This window comes from Astyanax mexicanus, chromosome 4, assembly GCF_023375975.1.
Source record: "Astyanax mexicanus isolate ESR-SI-001 chromosome 4, AstMex3_surface, whole genome shotgun sequence".
NCBI classification, from domain to species: domain Eukaryota; kingdom Metazoa; phylum Chordata; class Actinopteri; order Characiformes; family Acestrorhamphidae; genus Astyanax; species Astyanax mexicanus.
In genome coordinates, this window is record NC_064411.1 from 7,080,103 (window position 1) to 7,104,607 (window position 24,505).

General features: G+C 35.7%; 4 protein-coding genes across 7 annotated transcripts in view; 3 read left to right on the forward strand and 1 right to left on the reverse strand.

Annotated features, from left to right (window-relative positions):
• Positions 1–4,246, forward strand: part of LOC111196387 (NACHT, LRR and PYD domains-containing protein 12-like) — a 798,826-nt gene extending 794,580 nt beyond the window's left edge. For 2 of the 3 annotated variants that reach the window (XM_049477032.1, XM_049477033.1), the window contains one exon: positions 3,407–4,246. In XM_049477032.1, coding sequence (XP_049332989.1) covers positions 3,407–3,996 — 590 coding nt within the window. In that variant the 3' untranslated portion in view covers positions 3,997–4,246. The remainder of the gene's footprint in view (positions 1–3,406) is intronic. The other variant, XM_049477026.1, reaches the window with a different exon arrangement.
• LOC125801164 (zinc finger protein 585A-like) overlaps positions 1–24,505 on the forward strand; it is a 232,278-nt gene that overhangs the window by 99,089 nt on the left and 108,684 nt on the right. The gene's annotated exons all lie outside the window — the stretch shown is intronic.
• LOC125801154 (zinc finger protein 239-like) overlaps positions 1–24,505 on the reverse strand; it is a 195,642-nt gene that overhangs the window by 74,840 nt on the left and 96,297 nt on the right. The window lies entirely within an intron of this gene.
• The window catches only part of LOC125801168 (zinc finger protein 271-like), a 262,528-nt gene that overhangs the window by 49,284 nt on the left and 188,739 nt on the right, over positions 1–24,505 (forward strand). The gene's annotated exons all lie outside the window — the stretch shown is intronic.

Here is a 24,505-nt window from a genome sequence, read left to right on the forward strand (position 1 = left end):
TAGAAGTAATATATAAAAAACTATCAACTATAAAATATAATATACTTAAAAATCTGCACAGTAACTATAAGTTATTATTAGTTATATTTATATCTGATATTTATAAGGATTTAAATTTATGTTCAGAACACAGACTTAATAACTTTATATAGCGGTTATAGGTAAGGGCGTAGGAGCGGGCTTGATATTGGGGGGGGGGGACACATTTGCGAATATGAACCAAAGCCCACACTATAGTTTCCTAGAACAACATTTGTGGAATTATTTTTTATCACAAATAATATTTTTTTTTTGTATTTTGTTTATAATTAGTTACATCCAATAAAAGGTGATTTTACAGCCTAAACATGTTACTCCACATTACATTTACTGTTGTTAGAAAAAAAATATGCATGCAATGTCTGAATTATATATATAGTACAAAAACTGATCAGTTATCACCTAATATTTAAAATAATATAACAGTATTGGTTATTATTATTATGTTTTGTATGTCAATTCTGTTGTATATTTACATTTTCTTTGGTTCCTGCGCTTTTAATCTTTTTTACTGAGAGCACTTCTTTCTACTGAGAGAATGTAACTACGTTTCCTAGAGATTTTTGGCAGAAGTTAATATAAACGTCAGGACATGTGGTCTTACTGTGAACTACATATGAACAGAAGTCAGGTTAGATCAGTGTTTCTTAACCCTGTTCTTACATATTCTACTGCATATTAACACTGTTCTGCATATTCTACAGCTTCCTCTGTTTAAAGACACTTTAATAAAGTAAGTGGTGGTATGATGTGTCTAATAAACTGCTGAATATACATAATGATTGATTTAGGATCCATAGGGGGCTAAGAGATTTTAACAGGTAAACTCAATAAATGATTGTTTATTAGCTGATCAGTTGGATCTGATGGAAAACACAGTTTTAGGGCAGTGACGATCAGGGTTAAGAAACTGCTTTAAACTACCAACATTACCCAGTGTTGTACTAAATTCTGTCTATCCTCTACATCCAGCTTCTAGCTAACTGCAATCCTAAATTAATAAACAGTTTAAAAATGAAATAGTGATTAGCTGATCAGGTACAGGGCAAGTTGAACATTACGTAGATAGTTTTTTTTCTTTAATCTTGACTCCCAATCAAGGTAATTCCAAAGTTAAGCTAACTCACTAACACAGCTGCAGTTTATTAATCACAGTGGGGTTAAACTGTGTGCTGATTCAGAGATGTGTATTTTTAACCAGCTATCAGAAACATATCATCACAGTTTACATGATTAGATACCGTTACCTTTCTTTTAGAAAAAAAATCACCGTATATCCATATCTTAAAATCAGCTGCAGCCGATCCCGCTGCTAAATCTCACAGCGAGGGAGGGGCTTCCCCCACCAACATACTGACACCTCCGCGCACCACAAAAACAGCAAGCTGATTGGCTGTTTCTCCTGAGAGGCGGAACTTAATTCCTGAACCGGCTCCGTGATTGGTCCGGTCTGCCTCCTCATTAGTAGCACTGCTGAGCTGAGCGAAACAATATCATTTTTGGGGGGACAAATCCACCTGTTTCTAATATTGGGTGGGACATGTCCCACCCATCCCCCCCCGGTTCCTACGCCAATGGTTATAGTCATTCTGCTGTTTGAGAATTTTAACAGATGCTTATTCTCACTCAAATGCTGGAGTTTTAGAAACAAAAAATTAAAAGAGGAAAGCACTTTGACTGAACAGGAATTTATTTTATTTCACAAACATTTGAAATACACAGAAATATAAAGCTATATGTTAGCGTTCGTTTCTTATCACCAGGGCAAATTTATTTAAATATAAAATATATTAATTAATTAATTAAAATCTTGTCCGGCACTCTAAAAAGCTGCAGGTACACGTAGCGAAGTTTGGCAGCGTCCGCACGGCGTGGGATTACCTCTGCTTTCCTAAAGAAAAATTGTTTTAATAAATAACGTCAGATCAAGTGTAGTTTAATCTGCAAAACCATGATATAAAACTCAATATAAAAACACCACTGTCATATAACCAAGAGAGACATCAGGCAAAATGCACTTCACCACTCTCTCTCTCTCTCTCTTTCTTTCTTTCTCTCTCTTTCGAAGCTGAATTCAGAGCGACGCTACAAATAATATAAAACTCAGTTCAGTTAACTAAAATAAGATGAGTGCGGAAACGTTAATTAAATATTGTCAAATATAAATAATAGCTTGAGGTTTTGGTGAGCTATTTCCATGTTTTGAAACTGAAACTTTTATTACTATCAGGCTTTTTATTCAGAAAGCCTGTGGTTGATTTAAATTAGTTTTTTTAATGAGTTTATATTTTATATTACTTATTTATTTTTAGCATTTTATTTATCAAAATAACAAAATAACAATATCATATTATATATATTTTTTTTTCCATGATTCCCATGTTCTTAGTTTATTAATATTAATTTTATAATTTCTTATCATTTTACTTTATTTTCACTACTGTTATTTTTTCTTCATAAAATATAATTCTTTACTTTTTATGTGTCTTTTTTATAATCTTTTTCAAATTTCCTATTTTTCCTTTTTTAAGTATATATTTTATTCGTGTAGAGTAAATGTCAGTTTTTATTTCTATTTTTTTTTTAAATTTTTTTTTGTATCTGTTTTAAACTGTAAATGCTCAGCTGCATTGTAAATGAAGATCCCCCTCCAGTGTAAATAATGGTTGATTGCTTGATTAATATTCAGTGTTGCAAACCCAGTTTTTACATAAACAATAAAGAGAATAGAGAAAAAAATAACATTACTCTTCTCTTATATGAGCTGCTGGTGAATCTTCACAGTGTGACGGCGCAGTCCCCCAGCACGCGCTCAGCAGCCCCTCCCCCTGGCCATGGGCGGGGCATGTACAGCGGGAGAGCGTTTGTTCACTCTGTTAGTGCGCACCCAAATACCGCCGTCCATCCGGGTGTATCAAACCAAACAGACCAAACAGAACGATTCAATAAAATACAGAGAACCGTCGCATCCCTAATACACACTAAATATAACACTAAATATAACACTAAATATAACACTACACACTAAATATGACACTAAATATAACACTACACACTAAATATAACACTACACACACTAAATATAACACACACACTAAATATAACACTACACACTAAATATGACACTAAATATAACACTACACACTAAATATAACACTACACACACTAAATATAACACACACACTAAATATAACACTACACACTAAATATAACACTAAATATAACACTAAATATAACACTACACACTAAATATGACACTAAATATAACACTACATACTAAATATAACACTGCACACACTAAATATAACACACACACTAAATATAACACTACACACTAAATACACTCTGTGTGTGTTCTTGTGTTCAGACGGCTGTGATTTCACTCTGGATCTGAACACAGTGCAGTGTAATCTCTCTCTGAGTGAGGAGAACAGGAGGGTGGAGTGGGGAGAGGAGCTGCAGTCGTATCCTGATCATCCAGAGAGATTTGATGAGTGGTGTCCGCAGGTTCTGAGTAGAGAGAGAGTTACTGGTGTTACTGGACGCTGTTACTGGGAGGCTGAGTGGAGCGGAGGAGGAGGAGAAGCTGAAGTAGCTCTGAGTTATAAAACCATCAGCAGGAAAGGATCAATATCAGACAGTTGGTTTGGACGGAATATAAACTCCTGGAGTCTGATCTGCTCTGATAACAGTTACTCTGTTCATCACAATAATAACAGAACTGTTCTCTCCACTCCTCCCTCCGGCTGTAGGAGAGTAGGAGTGTATGTGGACTGTCCCTCCGGCATTCTGTCCTTCTACAGAGTCTCCTCTGATACACACTCACCCTCACATACACACTCACCCTCACACACACACACACACTTACACACATTCTACACCACCTTCACTCAGCCCCTCTATGCAGGGATTGCGGTTGGTCGTGGCTCCTCAGTGCGTCTGTGTAAGATAGAATAACCCTGTGTGTAACAGATTCGATGTGTGTGTGTGTGTGTGTGTGTGTGTGTGTGTGTGTGTGTGTGTGTGTGTGTGTGTAGAAGTATGTGTATACATATAAGTATGTAAATATTTTATATAGATGATTTTGTCAATTTTCCAAAACGTTTCTTTTAATTACTGTTATCACGTATCACTGTACTTATAGTTAATGATTGTTTTATTTTATTGTAAAATAGATTCATATTAATAAAGCTAAATAAATGAAGAAAGGTGAGGAGGAGTCTGATGATTTTTTGTGTGTTTGTTTTGTGTGTTCAGATTATGGTGGAAGTTGGAGTCGAGTTTGGTGGTGTAATTAACATTTCTGTTTTTTGGTCTTTTGCTTGTTGTAGTTTCTTGTCTTGTCTCATCTTGTCTTGTCTTGTCTTGTCTTTGACACCGTCTGCCCCTCAACAAAGCTGCAGTACCGTCCACTGAAGTCCTGCGTCATTCTGTTGTCCTCGTACGGCTTCCAAATAAATCTGTTCATAACCCTGTACATTTTATTATGTGTACATTTATCTCCTAAACATCACTGGATCCTCTGAATTACAAGATCGTTTAAGAGTCGTAATGAGAAAAATTAGCTTAATTTTTTTTCTCTAAAAATTGTAGAAGTTAGCTTTAAGCTAATGCTACAGCGCAGCTGCAGAGATCGGCAGGGGACTCTTTTCAGCGCAACACCAGCGAACTCTGGCTGTATATTTACAGCATATTACACACAGCTGATCCAACTAAGGAACTAACTGCCCTCATTGAGGAGAGCTGAGAGTGTTACAGCAGAAATCCACTAACCCAGCAGCACAGATACCTCTTTTCCACCAACAAAGTGCTGGTGCTGGAGCCGGTTCCGGTTCCTGCGAACCTTTAAAGAACCGGCCCGTGTTTCCACTGCTTTAAGGAGTTACTCACTAAGTACAAGATTGTACATTAGAGCTGTTTGGTGCTTCTGGCTCATTGTTTTAGTAGTTTTACATTAGGTATTTTATACTTTATGGCTCTTAAGTTAGCGGGGTTAGCTCTGTGGTTCTGGAGTAACTCTGTCCTTCTAGTTTTTCTGCTGTATCACTCAGCGAGGGCAGGTAGTTACTTGATTAGTTAGTTAATTAGTTGATTATTTGGGTCAGGTGTGCTCTAATAAACTAATGACCATAACTAAATAATAAACCCTGCGGGGAAGCGCTACTCCTGAACAGTAAAAGCTCACTTTCTCTTATCTGCATTTTAAAGCTCTAACACAGTCTACACTGCTCAACATCACCATACACCAGACTGATAAGAGTTTTCACCTATTTAAATACTTTAATGATCCTCTGTGAAGAAGAAGAATAATCTAGAACGTGATCTGGCCGAAGTTCGCTGGTGTTGCGCAGAATGCGGCGATATTTAGGAGTAAAATGTAGACAGAATAAAACGTACAGGTTCTGAACACATTTATTTACCACAGAATGTGACAGAGGCCAGTTTTTGAAAAGCCCATTCACTTTTCTTATAGGTCTGAACCTTTTAGACACTGAACACCAAATATGAGCATAAACAACATGGAGCCGACTACAAAATGATGACACGCCTTCAGTGGTCTATTTAAACCCTTCTGACCCACTATTAAAGGTAATATAAAGGTTAGAATGGAGCTTATTTATGAAAATATATTGGCAAAAATTACCCATAAATGACCTTCAATCAATTCAGAATGAGCTTTTAAGATCATCTCCCCAATAAAGCGGTTGAAGCATGTCAGAGGTCAATGCTAAAGATGTGTGAGTGGATCTATATCTATATGTAATAATAATAATAATAAATATAGAAACAAAGAAATACAATTTTTAGTAAAGTCTCAATAACTGAGTAGGTTTATTATATATGTAATATTTTTGCTTTGCTCAGTTTGATAAACAAAAGATGAACAGATGTTCAGAAAAAAAAAAATGTTATGGAGGACCAAAAATGACATAAGTATAAATAAATAAATGCACATATAAATGTTAAAATAAATAAATATATAAATAAATATATAAATAAATGCACATATAAATGAATAAATAAATAAAATTAATAAATACATTTCTTATTTACTTATATATTTTTTATTTATTCATTTATATGTGCATTTATTTAATTATTTATTTATTTCAACATTTATTTATTCATTCATTTAGTTCAACATTTCTTCATTTATTTATTTCTGTATTTTTGAATTTGAATGGTAATTAGGTGGGCGGTCCTATTCTCGCTCTAAAGCAGGATTGGTCAACTGGTGAATCAGACAGAAGTAATCGGTTCTACGTACTCTAGCGTTACTTGACTTGTGATACCAGTGTTCAGTCAATAGTGGCTTTGAGTGGAAGGCCGCTGGCCGGCCAGCTTGAAAGAAGCAGTAGGTTTGTTCTGTTCATATTTCAAATATTTTTTTTTTTTTATCTTATTCATTCACTTGTATTGCGTCTGGTGTATTAATCCAAACTGAACTAGCTAATGTGTTGTTCAATTAATTCTGCAGCCCCACTGGGTTCTGTGAACGCGCCAAGTTCGCCTGCTACTCCGTCACATGCCATGACACCCAGTCACCCAGTGGACGGTAGGTTTTTACAACAGCTTAATATACGATTTATATTCAACTTCACTGGTGATTTAGATGGCTAGTTCTCCTTAAGTGCCTGACAATTGATGTTAGCATTTTCTCCATGCTTAGCTGAGGTTGCGAGGCTGTTCGGGCCGTACGCAGACAGAGGGAGAAGGTCAAGTCGGAGATGCTTTTCCGTGTCTGCACAACTTCATTCTTACACTCACGTCTTCTGTTTTCTTGAGGAAAAAAATAGGATTTGGTGTCCAATCGATTTGCCAAACAGCAGCAGGATTAGGGGAGAAACGTCTTACTTTAAATGTGTGTAAGGCATCACAGTTAACACACACACTCAGTTTAGTGATACTATGAAAATTGTCTAACTTCTCTTTTCAAGTTTTCAGACAAATCCACATAAATTCAGGGAATTCATTTAAGTTGTATTTCCAAAACTCCGACAAGGTGGTGCATTTGAATTGCTTAAAATTTCTGGAACAACTTGAGGTCGCCTTCTGAACCCCATTCCCTGCCCCAATGAGGGCTACCATGTCTGACATTTGAAAGATCCACAGACCTTCCTTCTGAAAACCAGCCCATAAGTTGTTTAATTTGAACAGGTTCTCCTCTGTAGATATGTCGACCAGAATGCAGTAGTGAGCTTGTTGGACCACCGCAGAAATGTGTCATATGTGAGGAAGGCTCACAGTAAAGAGTGCAAGAGGTATTTTTGTTCTACACTGCTAAAACTTCACATTTCAGAGTGATGGGCATTGAGCACTCTCTTGCGAGACACTGTGCGTGAACCAAGATGGCGGCCCCCTGCTGCTAGACAAACAACCAAACAGCGCTGCACTCACACGGAAACTGCGTAATTCATCGACCACTACTACCACAACTTTGTCATCGTGAACAAGGATAAAAAGGAAGATAAATCCAAGGGTAAACAACTCCAAGCCCCCACCGGCAAACAACCACCAAGCTCACCTGGAAACACAGAAGATCCAGTTTCACCACCCTGCTGCACAGAGGTCAGTTCTATCCTGCCCTCCATCAACAGCAATCTATCTGCGCTCAACGCTAGAATATCCCTCGTCAAAAACCTACACAAAGAATTCCAAGCTCTTCGTGAAAGCTTGGAATTCAGCCAAGAGCAAAACTATCCCACTTAAAGAGAACAAAACGCTACAGCATTCCGTCAGTGAACTCACAACCCAGCTTTCATCAGTTATCATCGAAAACAAACAAATGAGAGAAACAATTTTGGACCTACAAGCACGTAGTATGAGAAACAACATTGTCTTCTCTGGAATACAGGAACACACACAGGAAAACACCTTAAAGTTCTCTTAAAGAACTTCATGATCACCAAACTCAAAATCTGAACACCTGAACTGGCCTCATCCATCACATTCCACTGCAAGCGTACCGCTTAGGAGGTTAAAAACTACAGAATAAGCGGCCGCGACCCATTGTGGCTAAAGTCGAGCATTATAAACATAGAGCTCATCATGAGCAAAGGAAGGAGACTTAGAGAAACAGACCTGGAAACTAATGACCAGTTCCCCCAAAACAATCTACACCTAATAGAGTAACGGATTTAAATAATTTCCCAATAAACACAACAATTCCAATATGTCAGGTTTCATTTTGTTTCTTTTTTGATTATATTGAGCAGTTGTAAGAAATGTTAAAAGTATGAGCAGAACATGAACATGTGTACATTAGTCTGTCTTTATCTCTTTACAGCACACATGTGTATCTAGATCAATCTGAAACCATTTTGTGTTTTGTTTTTAGAGTTTACACCATTTGGAAAACATTACTTTTAAAATCAGATAATTACATACATGGCCCTGTAAGCATTACACTATGAAATCTACTGAGTTAGATGGTGAACTGAAGTGGTTTTATAAAAACTCATCAGCAGAAAAGGGTTTAAGGAAGTTACATGGGGAAGTGATTATATGCAGAAGGTGAGTAAAGAAGAACACCCAATGTGCACATTCATAATCCCAGGAACCAATAAGAAAGATGTAAATTGTCTAAAAATAGGGCATCCTAAAGGTAAATATTTCATTGAAATGACTGATCACTTCAGTCAGTATAACTCAGTTCATCAATTAATTAATTAATCTATTTATTAATACTACCTACCTATGTTATATAATGGGTCAGGTTGTTCTTATAATGATTCTAGAAGTGATTATTTGATTTATGTTTGTGAACATGAAAAGGCAAGAAGAATATCCATAAGATTGGAGGATATACAGCAGGCTGTTGCAATACATCCAAATACTGATGTGGTAAAAACGAAGCAGTCTGCTTATGCTGTCGACTCCATCTGAGGAGAGGTGTGTCAACAGCTAAAAATATCTAATGTCCTGTCTCACAGAATAAGACTCCAAAACGCTGACTACAGGTACTGAAGTGTAACTGTTTATTATACCTTGGGTGTATTGACAAATATCTTTCAGTTTTGATTACTTAACTTAGTATCTATAATTACATAATCATTGTGTGAAACCTTGTATTTTATATGCATTAATCAATACTCACATTGTACTTTATATACATTTATATAGAAGATTAACCAATAACCACAATATATATTCTTTACACATATAGTAAAACACTGTTTGATCAGGCATGTGACTAACACATCTTTTATATGACAAATTAACCCACATGATACATAAGGCATTTACTAACACATAGGATCTATTGTATGGCGGACTAACCACGCGTTACTAACACATTAACATATAACATATAAAATCTATTGTGTGACTTGCGTAGCTCATGCTTGAAGCATTTCGTTCACTGCATGACCCTAACTAACGGTCATCAACTCGACTGGTACACTCGGTACAAGACTACAGAGGAGGCTTTTAGATCAAAGCGGCCTTCTGTGTGTGGGGGAACCTGCAGCGGCTTCAAAGAGGGGGGTGACGCACACTCACACAGATAGTGCCACGATGTTCCATTCTGGAAGAACACAGTCAAGGCCAAACACTAGTGGTCCGGTCAGACACGTGAAACTTGAGTACTAACACGTGAAATTATGCATATTAACATGAGCTAATCGTTAGCAACGCCTCATCAGCATGTTTCACGTCATTTGGGGTATAAACATGGAGTCAGATCAGACGGGGTCAGAACTTTTACTGGGACGGCTGTTAACTGTCTTGTATGTATTGGTTCTCCTGAATTCAGTAATAAATACTTGGTTTGCTTTCAACTTCACTCCACCTGTCTGCGACTCTCTATCAAAACGAACACGTAGGGGAGTTGTACCCCGGATGAGGGGTGGGTGTGGACCCATCTTACATTTCTTTTCTACAACAGTACCAAAAGGTAACTTCATGTATTGGCAGAATATTGAGCTCTCTACCAGCTCATGAATTTGAGCACTCATATTTACATTTCTGAATTAGAACCATGTGAGGTTATTTGACATTGTGTGCACTATAGGAACTCGAGGGACAGGATACAGAAACTGTAGTACATGGCCTGTCTAACCCTCTATCAGATCAAGATGAGAAAGTGTTCCACAGCTTAGCGCATGTCTGTCTTGTGTTTCCCAGCCGTGTGCTACTGTTTTGTTTTGGTCCTGTCTCCGCCCTAGCCCCACCCTGTCATCAGTTATTTGTAACTCCGCCCCCTCTTCAAGTCTTCTTTGTCTCGTCTTTTGTTGGTTTGTTTGCTGTCTGTAGTTTTGTCAGGTTTGTTTTGTGTCTCGTGCTGCTTGTTGTTGGTTCCTGTTTTCTAGTTCAGTCTTTTGAATTTTGTATTCCTTGTCTAGTTCTCATAGTTTAGTTATCCTTGTATTGTTTATTTTTGTTTTACTTTTATTTTTGTGTTTGCTTTCAGTTTGTTTTCAGTAATACTTTTGTTTATCATGTTTGTTTGTTTTAGTTTATTAGTTTCTTTATTTGATTAAATATATATTCTGCACTTACGTCCATCCCTTCTCATCCTTAACAAAGTGAGTATTCTGATTACTTCTAAATATCACAAATACTTTTTCCCATTTTAATGTCTTTATAAATGGAATCCATAACCTTAAGGTAATTGAATAAAAAATCTATAGCTTTAGTGTAGATTGTGAAATGGTATCCAATTTTACAACTTACTATCAAAAGATTAAGCATTTTTAAATTTGTAAAAAAATTATAAGCAGGCCAATGTTTCAAATATGTAAACAGTTATTAAAATGTTGCTTAGTTCCCTATATATAGTGAAAGCCTCTGCCTTTTTGCTCCTAAGGAACCTTGGCGTACCAAATGCCTGGACTATTGTTAAATTTGGTCTACCAGTGACAGAGTAAATATTTATGTAACATTTATTCAATTAGGTTTATTATTTTGTAGAATTATATATTTTTTCTTGGCCATTAAAGATGTAACATAAAAGTCTAATTACATTGACCATGATTCCATTTATAAAAGAAATAAATAGGGCAACTGCTGTTTTTCCAGTACAACCCCAAATCAGAAAAAGGTAAGACAGAATGGAAGATGAAAATAAAATAATGTTCGGAAAAATATGCAAAATCCTTACTGAACATCACAGACGTTTATTACTGAAAAAAGATCCTCTGCTCATCTTTATTCTTCCAATGATCAGCTTTTTGAGAATGCTGCATTTGTACCAAATCATGATTGCAGTTACTCGTTGACATGATGTGTTGAAATTCACACATTTTGCGATTCATACCCAATTATTAACCGCTTAATTCTCTTCACATCTTTTCCCAAGGAAGTTAGGCAGATAAAACATGAAATATATTTATGAAAGTAGCTGGGAAATAGGAAAAGAAGGAAACATTGGTTATAATTCATTGCCATTTTACATACTGTTGCGTTGCCCTGGGTTGTTATGTGTTTCTGTGGTGCTGTCTGTCTGTGTGTGAGACCCCTCCCCTCGCGGACTCTTGTGAGGAGGGGCCATGTAAATGTTATGCTGTTAGGGGCATCTGCCCTGTGGTTGTTCTGTGGCTGTGTTGGCCACTAGGCAAGGGTTTTTGAGCTTGAGTTGTAGTTGGTTTCATCCTCCTTACTCTTGTAAGAGCAGTAAGTGAGTGATAAGCCTGTTCAATAAAGAGCGCTTTACTGTTGAAGTGCAGTCTGACTCATTTTCTTCTGAGCCACCGCTACAATACTGTCACATTTTTTTTAGCATGTAGAGGATTCCAGCAACCTTGATCCTCTCAAACCTGCACTCTGCACTTCCGGATGTTCAGCACAGCAATACTGACGAATATAATCTATCAAACCAGGAAATACAAGTAAGTAGAGGAAAGATTATAGCCTGGAGTGTTTCAAAATATTGTAGAAAATATTTAAGAAAAAGGAATCTGTGCATAACAGTTCATGGTTCTATTACAGAATGACCAACAGACAGATCCAGCAGCACGAGTGAAGATAAAGACAGTGTGAATCTGGGTTTTTAACTCACTGTCTACCACAGCAGCCATGCTTCTTTTTTATCAGAAAATGATAATGTCGCCAAAAGCTACACCTTCTGACCCCTCCAGTCCAACACCAGAACTTCTGGAGACGGGCTTCACCACAAAGAGTCGAATACGGCTAGGTAAGCTCCAAATCCCAGTGACTTCACTTTTTTTTTTTTTTTTTTTTTGCACGCATTAACAAACAAGAAAAAAATAGAAACAAAAAAGAAAATAAAGAAAAATAAAAAGTACCAAAGTCTGTAAAGGCTTGTAAGCAGTACTCTGTAGTGATGGGACGAACGACACTGGTGCGTCAGCACAAGAGTGGAACCCTGCAGTGGTGCGTGTATTGCTTTAAACAAAAATCACGTGACCGATACAGGAAGTGTATTGTTTGGATGTGCCGCGCCAAATTGTGTTTATAAGGAAACAAACTGTATCGACATGTATCATGTACAAGGACTGTATCCATGACCTCATGGATCATGGATCAAAACAGGAAGTTTCCCACTGTCTGGAATCATTTTCACCTTTTGACACCAAATAAGGTATTTTTCTCCTTTGAACATTGTTTACTGTTACTTATTTTTTTTATTAAATATGTTTGAACTCTTTTCTGGTAAGGGTTTTTAATTGTATTCATATGAATGAACTTATTTTTTTGTAGAACACAAGATCTGTTACAATATTGGAAAGGGCAAAAATTACATTTAGATTGCTTATTATTTTAATTCCGTTTTACTGACAGCTGTCAAACTTATAAGATTTGTTAGAGTGAAAATACATCTTGTGAATTAAACTAAATACTTGAAGTATTTCATGTCCACTTTAAAACACAGACATTGTTGCATTTTTTAAGATATACAGTCATAAACTACATGCCTATTACCAAAATCTGTTTATTAACTGGATGATCAGTTGCTTACAGCACCGAGAAACACTCAATCCACTTATAATCCATATTGTCTAAACCCAGTCATATGGATAAACCTGCTATGAAACTACATCATGGTGGTCTGCATTGCATCCCATTTAGACCCGCCACATGCTGCTGTGCATGCACCTTTGCAATAAACGCACCTGCGAAAAAGTTCAGCAAAGCTTAACTTTGTGCAAATGAATCCAGCCGCCACGCTGTGTCCAGCCAATCGGCTGCCAACAGCAGGCTGAGACAGGTGAGCCTCGCACACACACACCACAGGAGCCTTTAAACCACAGAAGAGAAACTAAAAAAGCCAGAATATGGATTTATGGAACTATTGATTACAACAAGGTTAATTCAAAATTTTAAATCTTAAATTTAAATTTTTTAAAATTTAAAAATGTCACGGATACGCCCACATGGGAGCAGAGAGATCCAGCACGTCCACATGAGTTGAAGAAAAGTGCCAGTGTACACATACCTTTATAAAACAGGCTACAACACCCATAAAAACACAGATACACTACTGCACCGCCACAATACACTCCAGCTGAAATTGGACAATAAATGCTTGTGAACATAACAGTGTTTAACTAAATAATAATTTAGGGTGAATCAGCCCTGAAACTTAATTAAACAGTGAAACTGAAGATTATATCTGTGTTCCATTTTGTTTTTTGTTTTTTAAATGTGTGTTATTTCTTATTTACAGCAAAATGTAAAAAATGTGAAACTACTTTACTGGTCTGTATTTTTACACCAAAGACTGTGTTTATACGTTAGTGGGTGTGTTTTTACACTGAGACCCCATAAATTTATGGAGGACCAAAACTGCCAAAATTAAAAATAAAATAAATAAATAAAAACTTAAGTAAAATCACTTAATAAAAGTAATATGGTGATTAAAATGAAAAATAATAATCATAATGAATATAAAAATAAATATATATATACATAAAAATAAATACCATAATTTATCATTTGTGGGCTTCATTATTAACACTGTTTAATTTATTTTAATAAATAAATACAAAATTAAATAAATAGGGAAATAAATAAATACAGAAAAAAATGAATGCAGAAATAAATATTTATGTAAAAAATTAAACAAATGAAGGAAATATTATATGATGTTAATAAAGAAACCCATAACTAACAATTAAGATGTTTATTTTATGCATATGTATTTGTTTTGATATTAATAATTATTATTCTTTACCATTTTAATTACCATATTACTTTTATTTTACATAATTATTTATTCATTTTCAATTTTGGTCCTCCATATAAATTAACATTCAAACCCCTTAAAAAACTGCACAGTTGAGTCAAATAACATTTTAATTTACAGAATTCGACTGTGCTTTTACAGAAGATTTATTGAAACAACTGTTATTACTGTGACTTTCAGGTATTTTCTTTTTTACATAAAAGATTTACATTTTTTTTATTCTACGGTTATTAAAAAATGTTTTTATTTCAGTGTAGCCCATCCATTCAAACCTTCATTACCAAACGTAAAGCCATGTCTCTGATTGGTAGAGTTCGGTTTAGGACATATGAGTAGCGAATGTTTTTTATGCTGAATGTAGTTTTAAAATATATGTTTTTTTTTTTTGTTTTTTTAGAGAGAGCTAGCATGATATATGATACATGATATATATATTTATTTATGTAAATAAATCTATCTCCTGCACTTTCTGCTTTTTTCATTGGGCATATAAATATCAGGGTTGGCACCGAGTCAGTCAGTCAGTCCGTCAAGTCAGTCTGAGCTAGGTCCGTCCGTTAGGTCAGCAAGCTAGGGTCACTGAGCCTCAAGTAAGTAACAAACTTAAGTTACATTATGATAATTTACTGTTTATATATATATATATATATATATATATATATATATATATATATATATATATATATATACACACCTGTTGCCTTATTTGGATTCAAGATACGCCCACACGGCGAGACGAGAGATCTGGTGTTCTGTCGACTTGTGCTACCCTGACAAACCGTGCTACCCTTTTGTGTATATTTAAAGGTAAAAGCACAAAAGTAGCACAATATTAGAGCATGTTTCCAGCAGAAGTTCATGTACTATATTTGGATAGTCTAAACCACCGTATCAGGGTAAAGTTATGGTAGTATGAGTTTAATATAATCTTTTTTTTTATTTTAAGATAATATTTTATTATTATTACACTTTGACAATGTAATGACAGTGAGTCCAGGTTATTAAATGAACAAAAAATATTAGAAAAACAGAATTATTATAGTACACTTGAAATAATAATACAAATGTAGGTTAGCACATGCGCAGGGTCTTTAGAAAGCGCGTATCGATGGGTAGCATCACTCGACAGAACACCTGGCATGGCAGAATGTGTTGAATAAAATACGTGTTCTTGTCCTGTGCGGCCCAGCTTCACCCAGTCTCTACCTACAGCGGCCCCCAGATAGAATAAGATTGAGACCACTGCTATAGAGCCAGAGAACCAGCTTAAGTTCCAGACCTGAAGATTCAGACCAGTAGTTCCAATGCGCCCTGTAGCTTTAGCTGTTCACCAGCTAGCGACGTGAAAAAGGAATGTTGCGCTATCTAGCTTTGTGAGCTACTACAAAATGACTAACGTAAATTAATCTTCTTTATCGGGCTTTAGTAACATCTAACATTAGCTTTTTTAAAAGTTACAGCACGCCTTGGAGCTGCTGGTCTGGATCGGCTGGTCTAATTTTAGGGTAGAGAAAATAGTGTTTAGGCCGCGTTAAAGTGCATGGTAAATATAGTTAAACCCTCCTGCACATATTATTTAAGCAAGCTGGAGTAGAATATGAAAAGCTTACCGTTTATGATTAATTTTCTCAGGTCCACAACTAAAATCAGCACGACTGTTTCTGTACTGACACGTTTTCCCAAGATCTTCTTTAAATAAATGGAAGTGCGTTTTTGGCAAAACTTTGTACATTAATCCATCCACCACAACAAAACTCTCACACTGCTCCAGAAAAAATCTCTAGAAAGGACAATACCCATTTAAGAATCTCTTCCAGGTTTGCCGGGTCACATCCAAGTGAATACAAAATGAATGGATTCATATGAAAATAATTAAAAATAACTAATTATATTATAAAAATAAATATAACTAATTATATTAAATAATTATACAAAATACTTTCCAAAATCAGTGGAATGTCCTGGACATGTGGATAGTTGCTATTTTTAATTCATCATTCACCCCCATTGATTGAGGCCTTCTTTCTTAGCAGCACTTGTGTCCCCATTTTAAAGTGTCCAGGTGGAAACAACGTCACGCATCTCTACCAAGCAATTAAAATATATATATTTAGATTAGTTTCATATTATTTTTTTATTATGTAATAATTAATCAGTGCTAAGCATCACATACACAGAACAATAACAACAAAATAGCCCCACTTATTTCCAAAACAGTTTAATAATATGGATTGTTCTTCCAACCAATCAACACATAATATTTTTGCATATGGACTGTTGAATCATGGGTATACAATAAATTACGTGAAACATAGTGAATAAAATAATATTAACATGTTATTTTGTATGTTTGTGCTCTTTTCGTTACACAGAATGTTTTCCCGCCCGACGACGCCCTACAAAAAGGAGTCACCCATCCGGGTGAAGTGCGTTAGCAAAGTCCTGGTGCCCCGGGCTGAGGGTTGGCAGGTGGTGGACGGCGCGGTTGTCGCTACTGCTATGAAGTCAGTGGCTACGTGTGTGCTCTCTGATGGGCAACAACTTATTGTTGCCCATCTGAAAAATGGCGATTGTTCTCTAATGGAAGAAGGACAGTCCTACATTTAAAAAAAACTACAACCTAACCACCCGCTATGGGGAGTTTAAGCTGTTCGCCAGCTCTTCCACTGCTGTGTTTAAATGTGCTAGTGTTCACGTGGCCACTGACTTAGAGGCACGGTGCGACCGCACCGTGCGCCCCCTCTCCGTCAAATTTGAGAAGCCAGGGAATGGCGAGCAGTACTACACCGTAGAAGGCAACGTAATTTGAGTGAGTGGTAGCAATACAGAAGTCCCTTAAGTCAGTGACCGTAACAATAGACCCAACAATAAATGCTTAATGTTCCTACAAGTACAGGCGTTTAACAAATATCACTCATTTGTATCTCTACAGGACGCCAGAGCAGCCAAAACATTAAGTACACACAAATATCACCAGTCACACGGCATATTACTTAGTTTCACATTGAAGGGCAGCCTTTAAAAAGGCTTTTTAATATAATATGACACAATATCTGTCTTATTTCCATGATAGTTAGCTAAATATTTAATTAATCCAGCATGCGCTCTCCGTTTTACTACTAATCAATGCGCGTAGCCTGACCCCTTCATCCGAGCGCAGAGAAGGGGCTAGGCAGCCATGGCCCCGCCCCCGGAGTGAAAAGCATGAGTCTTATTGGTTAGATTGTCCTAAGACTTTTCTAATAGACTCATTACTACACCCTTCTCAAAATCAGGAGAAGGGTCCGCAGACACGTGAGCAGAAGACATTTTAAAGAGCTTTGATTGGTCAGTACCGCTGTCAATCATACAGTCCTATAGCAACGAAAAACACAGGCTAATGCTTTGAATTAGTTGCTGTTTTTTTTAGTTAATCTATAAAATAAATGCTTACACTTGCAATAATTATATACATCCTGATAAAAAATATGTAATTATTTACATGCACATTTGGTCAGCCCCTTAGAGGCCTTACTGCACACCACTGATATGTATATTGAATATGAATTATTGTCCAGCCTTAAGTATTATGTACATAATATATACATAATAAGGCTGGACAATAATTCAATAATTTAAAATCACTGATTGTCTCCAATAATGTTTTTGTAACTTTTAAACAAATATATTTTTATTAAATATTGGCCTGGAGTTCTAAGACAGCAATGGTCCTCCAACTAAAAAATATTCTTAAGAGGCATTTAGTATTTACAGCATCTGTTACCGACTGACGTTCATTACAGAGAGCTGCGTCAGTTCAGTGCATTAATTTGAGAAGAAAAGATAGAACCCAATAGGCATATGTATAGCCATACACCTTATATAAGGTATATATACCTTATATAAAGTTCTTAATACCAATACAGAAATGAAGAAATTTATAGTGTGTAAAGGATGATTTACACTTCTTACATAGGTATAGGCTTCATAAATGTATTTAAAAGTAAAAAAAAAAGGATTTATTGATTTTAATAGTTCCTAGATTTTTTTTTGTTACAGATGTACTGAGCCATGAGACTGCAAAAATGTATATAAAAACTGTATGCTAGAACTGCATCATTTTTCATTTCTGCCTTTTTGTTCAGCAAAAACTAAAACTGGCCTAATGAAAATACTACAATTGTAATTTTAAACTAGCAAAATTACACTGAGTAATAATGAGTAATTCATTATTCCACTAATTTTCTGTTGTGTTTTTTATGTTTTAGTTGAGTGCAACTCAATTAAAAACAACGAAAGATGGGTCTGTACCGGTGAAGGAGGTCTCGTTGGAGTGTGCAGACGAACAGTTTGAGGTCACTCTGTGGAGGGAGTCGGCCACAGAGAGAATCCGACTGGGTCAACAAATTATCCTCAGGCACCTTAAGATGAAGGTGCAGGAGGGTAAATTTAATTCAACCTCCCAAACTACAGTCAAGGTAATTTTTATATTATTAATGTTGTTCTTGTCATTATTATTAACTATATATACATATACAAACACAGACATGTACTGTGTTTTTGTTGTGTAGAAGGGCACGTTATTATTATTATTATTACTATTATTATTATTATTATTACTATTATTTGCGGGTAGCACCTTTCGCATAGAAGCATTGTAAGTGTAAAAGAGCCTGAGTTGGGGCACATTTGCTTATATATAATTTAATAATTTATGCACTTTTTAATATGCCATACCATATGTCTGTCTCTTTTAAAGAGCATAATATTAAGTATTTAAGCATGAAAGCAGGTATTTGTAATGTGTCACAGCGTCCTGAATCATTACTACATCTCTGCTGTTTGTAACAAATCAAACCACATTTACATACGTAGTGAGTGACTCCTTAGAGCAGTGGAAACATGGGCCGGTTCTTAAAAGGTTCCCTGAAACCGGCTCCGGCACCAGCACTTTTTTGGTGGAAAAGAGGTATAAGAAGAGACGGCTCTTTCGGCTTCCAAGTAGCTCCTTATATTTTTTGGTTGCTTAATTCAATTTATTACCAAATTATGTGTAAAACGAATTACTATTGTTGAAACATACATTATATAAAATATATATTATTTATATGGCTTTATTTTTATAAAAATAAATAATGAAATACAAAAAACAAAGTAATCTCAAGTAAACAAACAGGTCCAATGTAAATGTGTATATTATTTTCAAATGTGCAACTCTATACAGTGAAATAAACAGCACTGAACACCATCAACAAAGTGTCACTCAACAAAATAAATCAAATAAAAAAAAAAAACAAGCATCCAGGTGATGTTTTTTGAAAACTTTAGCAAAGATTGACATAAAAAGGAGCTCATGTTTGAGGGTTTGATTGGTTTCTGTTATGATCTGCCCTGTTGTGGAAGAGGGAGCTGATGTTGCTACAAAACACAGTTTATGTGAGGTCACATGTGTAAGGTGTGGGTAGATTGAGCACTTCCCTTCAATGTTGAATGCTCTTTTTGTCAATCAGAACGTGAATCATCTTTTTTTATGTTCCATTGTATCTTAATTCTGGCAAAACTAAAATCTCTGTAAATGTGAACCTTGGTGATATATATGTTTTTTTTTCAGACACTGATCTTGATTTTAAGTATATTATTAATATTATTATTTTATTGAGTAAATACTACTATCATCATTGTAAATACTTGATTTGATATCTTCTTACTGGAGTTTATTCCACTTTTGAAAACCTTTAGAGATTGCTAAGAATAAGAAATGCCTAAAAACTGTAAGAGTTTATGAGGAGCTTTCACTGTTGCCTCTTGTTAGTATTTCTCTATTTCTATCATTAGTTTTCTTCCTTAATGTATATTTTATGTTGTCTTCTACTTTGGTTTATATGTATCATCGTAAAACTTTAATCTATACATTTATATTTATATATATATAAATTGGCTCACTCTCTGGAGTCAGCGCATGTCGTTTATTTCAAAGAGCCGGCTAAGAGTCTGACCCATCACTACTAATAACTACAGTGCCGTAGTTTAACACTTTATTGTTGTGCTGTTGTACCAGAAAAGAATGTAGACTGTTAAAACTTACTCCTATCAGCATGTTCTGTGTTACAGGAACCAGAGTCACTGAAGATCACAGTGGAGATGGAGATCGTGGGAATCTCCACAAAAGGCGATGAGACTGTTCTCCTCAGTGACACCATGGAGGAGTTCAGCGTTCCCGCCACTGTGTGGAGTGGTGACGTTAAAAGTTGTGAGGGAAGGGGAGGTCATTTTAAACATTGAAAGCCCACTTTTTAATGAACCATAATGTGGTAATTTGACAAGTTTTTGTGTTCAGATTGTAATATTTCTTAGCATGTTCTGTTAGGGTTTTTTTGGGGGGTGAGGTTGTATGTGTTTGTGTTTTTGATTTTTGATTGTGTGTGTTGTGTTTAAACTAATTCAAAATAAAATGTGTTTAATTGTTTTTATACCTGTCTTTTGAATTTAAACACATTCATTTAAGCTTACTATCCTTTCCTGCTAAAACAAATATTCTATGGTTTTTATATTTTTCTGCTGGTTTTGTGGTGTTTTGCAGTGTCTTTCTAAAAGGTTTTTATCAAAATGTAAAAGTCTATTTAAGCCCTTTTAAACCCTTTGAAAGTATTTTTTCTAAATGGGCATTTTCAGAAAGACATGTGCTTGTGGTTTATGATCATAACTGTTTCTGCTTTTAAGAGTTTACACTGCTGGGCTGAAGATATAGTAAACCATAAAGAGGCATATCTGTGCTGCACCACCATTTATTCAATGGTATTTGGATATTAGCATTTAACCAAAAGTTTTTGCACACAGCTCAATCAGACAAACGTATTGGCATTCCACCATTTAGCCACAGGCAGTAGCTTTTATACTGTTTGTAACAAAACAAACGATAGTGTGATATAAACTTCGTCCAACACTGTATTGGATGATTTACACTTATGTATGTACAGGCTCACAAATCTATTTCTTTATTTTAATAGTTCCTATAAATGTTTTGTTACAGATGCACACAGCAATGAGACGATATAAATAATAGTTTATGCTAGACGTTCATTATCTTTAATGTCTGATTTGTAAACCACATTATCACATGCACTGTATAAAACTATTCGCCATTCCCTGCTTCTTAAAAGTTTTTATTAAGGACGCAGACGGCGCGGTCGGTGCGGGAATTTTTTTATTTTTTCTCCCTGCCTTCATCTTCAGGTGGGTCAGAATCAATGACTTCCCAGAGCAGATTTATTCTTTGTCTGATTTCTACCTCAGAAGAGTGTCAGACTGTTTATAAACAAATACTCAGCACAGAATTTCAGATTACCACACAGCATTTTCTATCCAATAAGTAATCACTTAGGAATGTGTCTGATTGACATCCCAAAAACCGCACCGTCCACCAACTGTTGGTCCTCTGCCCGGGGCACCAGGAGTTTGGTGATGCATTTCACCCGGATGGGAGACTCCTTTTAGTAGAGAGTCGTCGACTGTGAAAACATTCTGTGCAAACAAAAGAGCACAACGGACTAAATATAAAATATTTGTTATGTTTCACCTAATTTATTGTATTACCCATGATTCAACTGTTCATATGCAAATATTTTATTTGTTGATTGGTTGGGAGAATAAACCATATTATTAAACTGTTTTGGGTTTTGTGGGGCTATTGTGCTGTTATTGTTCTGTATATGTAACGCTTGGTACTATTTAAATAATATGAAAATAGATAAAAAATATATCTTTTTTAATTGCTTGGTAGAGATGCGTGGTGTTGTTTCCACCCAGACACTTTAAAATGGGGACACAAGTGCTGCTAAGTAAAAAAATATCTATTTTAATTATTTTCATATATATTTTTTATTATGTAATATTTAATCAGTGCTAAGCGTTACACAACAGAACAATAACAGCAAAATAGCCCCACTTAGTCCAAAAACAGTTTAATAATATATAGTTTGATAAAATATTAGAATATGAACCTTTAAATCATGGGTAATACAATAAATTAAGTGAAACATAATGAATTAAACAGTATAAAGATGTTATTTTGTATGTTTGTGCTCTTTTCTTTACACAGAATGTTTTCACGTTAGTTTATTTGACTAAATTGGAATTAAAATATTTTTTACTGATGAAGCAATGGAGCAAATTTGGTTGAATTCTAAAGCCCAAAACCTTGGCTAAATTGTGGAATACAAATACTTTGGCTGAGAAGTAGTCCAAAAACTTTTGGTTAAATGGTAAAATTCAAAAACTTTTGGGTAAATGCTTACGTGCAGTATCTCTCTCTCTCTCTATCTCTCGCTCTCTCTCTCTCTCTCAGGTGAGCCATGGGAGAGAGTTGTGGGTGGAGACTACAAAAGGACCTGAACCAAGATGGCCGACAGAGAGAGAGAACCATGGGGTATGCTTTAAGGCCAATGCGCTCTTGTAGCCTAATTTTATTGTATTACTTCTCTGATGTGGTTAACTTAATCCCTCTTTTTGGCTAAAAGACAACTCACTGGTTTGGCTGTACCACCTTGGGTATGCTAACAGGTAAAATAGGTGCACCTGTACATTTTTACATCATGTAGGAGTTGTTTGTATCGGTCCCTAGGTAAGAGGGCGGGTGCTACCCCTTGTATTTAGGTTATTAGTTAGGGAGTATCTTTTCTTTATATTCTTTTTGTACTTAATTTGGCTTTAGGTAGTTTAATATGGTTATGTTTTGTTGTGTTCTTTTCTGTAGCACCGTCCATAGTTTACATTTCCCAGAGTGGTACTTTCTTTGTTGTTTTATACAGCATATGTAAATAATGTAAATACTGCCATGGTTTGTTGTATGTGCAAATGAGTGGTGGGAAGCTAAAATTAAATCAGATTTTTGTACCGCTATTTACTGCCTATCTCCTCTTTCTTACTTAAACTCTGCTGGCTCTTTGACTTAGGATAGCCATGTGTTATGTTCTCCATATTTTTCTTCCTAGACACATGTGGAGGATTTTAACACTTAAATCTAAAAATGTTTGGTTAAATGCAAAAACTTTAGATGAAATGCTAAAATCTAAAAACCTTTGGTTAAATGCTTAAATCCAAAAACGTTTGGTTAAATGCTGAAATCTAAAAACTTTTGATTAAATGCTGAAATCTAAAAACTTTTGATTACTAACTGGTTGCTAGGCGGTTGCTATCATTTCTAAAGTGGTTGCTAAGTGGTTGCTTGGTAGTTGCTAACGTTTTCCAGGTGGTTGCTAAGCTGTTGCTATCGGTTGATAGGCAGTTGCTATCATTTCTATTGTGGTTGCTAGGCAGTTGCTAACATATTCCACATGGTTGCTAGGCAGTTGCTAACAAACTCCATATGATTGCTCAGTGGTTGCTAGGCAGTTGCTAACGTTTTTCAGGTGGTTGCTAAACTGTTGCTATTTGATTGCTAGGCAGTTGCTATCATTTCTAAAGTGGTTGCCATGCAGTTGCTAATGTTTTCCAGGTGGTTGCTAAGGTGTTGCTAACTGGTTGCTAAGCCCTGGCTGGGGTGCCGGGGTGCCCAAACTTTTGATCAGTATCTGCTCCATACAGCAGCTCCTCCAAACACACACAGTACTGGAGGAGCAGGGGAGAGAAAGGCCCCCCATTCATTCCTATGGGGAAACTTCGTACGACAATTGTACGAAAACGTCAAATCGTCGAAATTTCCGTAAAGAACGTCCGATTTTTGTCTTCATATCTCAAAAATTGTGACCTATGTGGATGTTCAAAGTTGTCCCCTATTCATTTCCTATGGGGAAAAAAAGTGCACGTTTACGAAGTTTTTACGAAAAACGTACGATATATCGCTTAAAAAGCACAAGCAACCTAATCGGGTATAGGTCCTACGATACTGCTAAATTTAGTATTTCTACGTCACAAGCTGTAGGAGGAGATTAAATTTTGAGCGCAGAATAAGATAATAATAAGAAGAAGATTACGAAGAACAGTAAGTTGACTTTTCCAAGCAAACTTAATAATAAAGTACACAGAGAAACAGATACAGGACTACAGAGTGTCCTTTATGATCAGCGGAGCTAAAAAGATGCTCAGTGAGTGTATGGTCATAGGTGTATGGTGTATGGAGCTGGTCATAATATTCTGACTTGACTGTGTATAAAATGGTTAAGGGTAAATTAAATACATTCTTCCACAAAACAAAATTGGTACCACTTTAAAATAAGACTTTATAAAGGGTTTATACATGGTTTACAATTAGTTTATTAATGCTTACTAATTAGGTTGTAAATGCTTTAAAATCATTAATAATCAGTTATAACACATATATAGAAAGGGCAACAATATAGATGG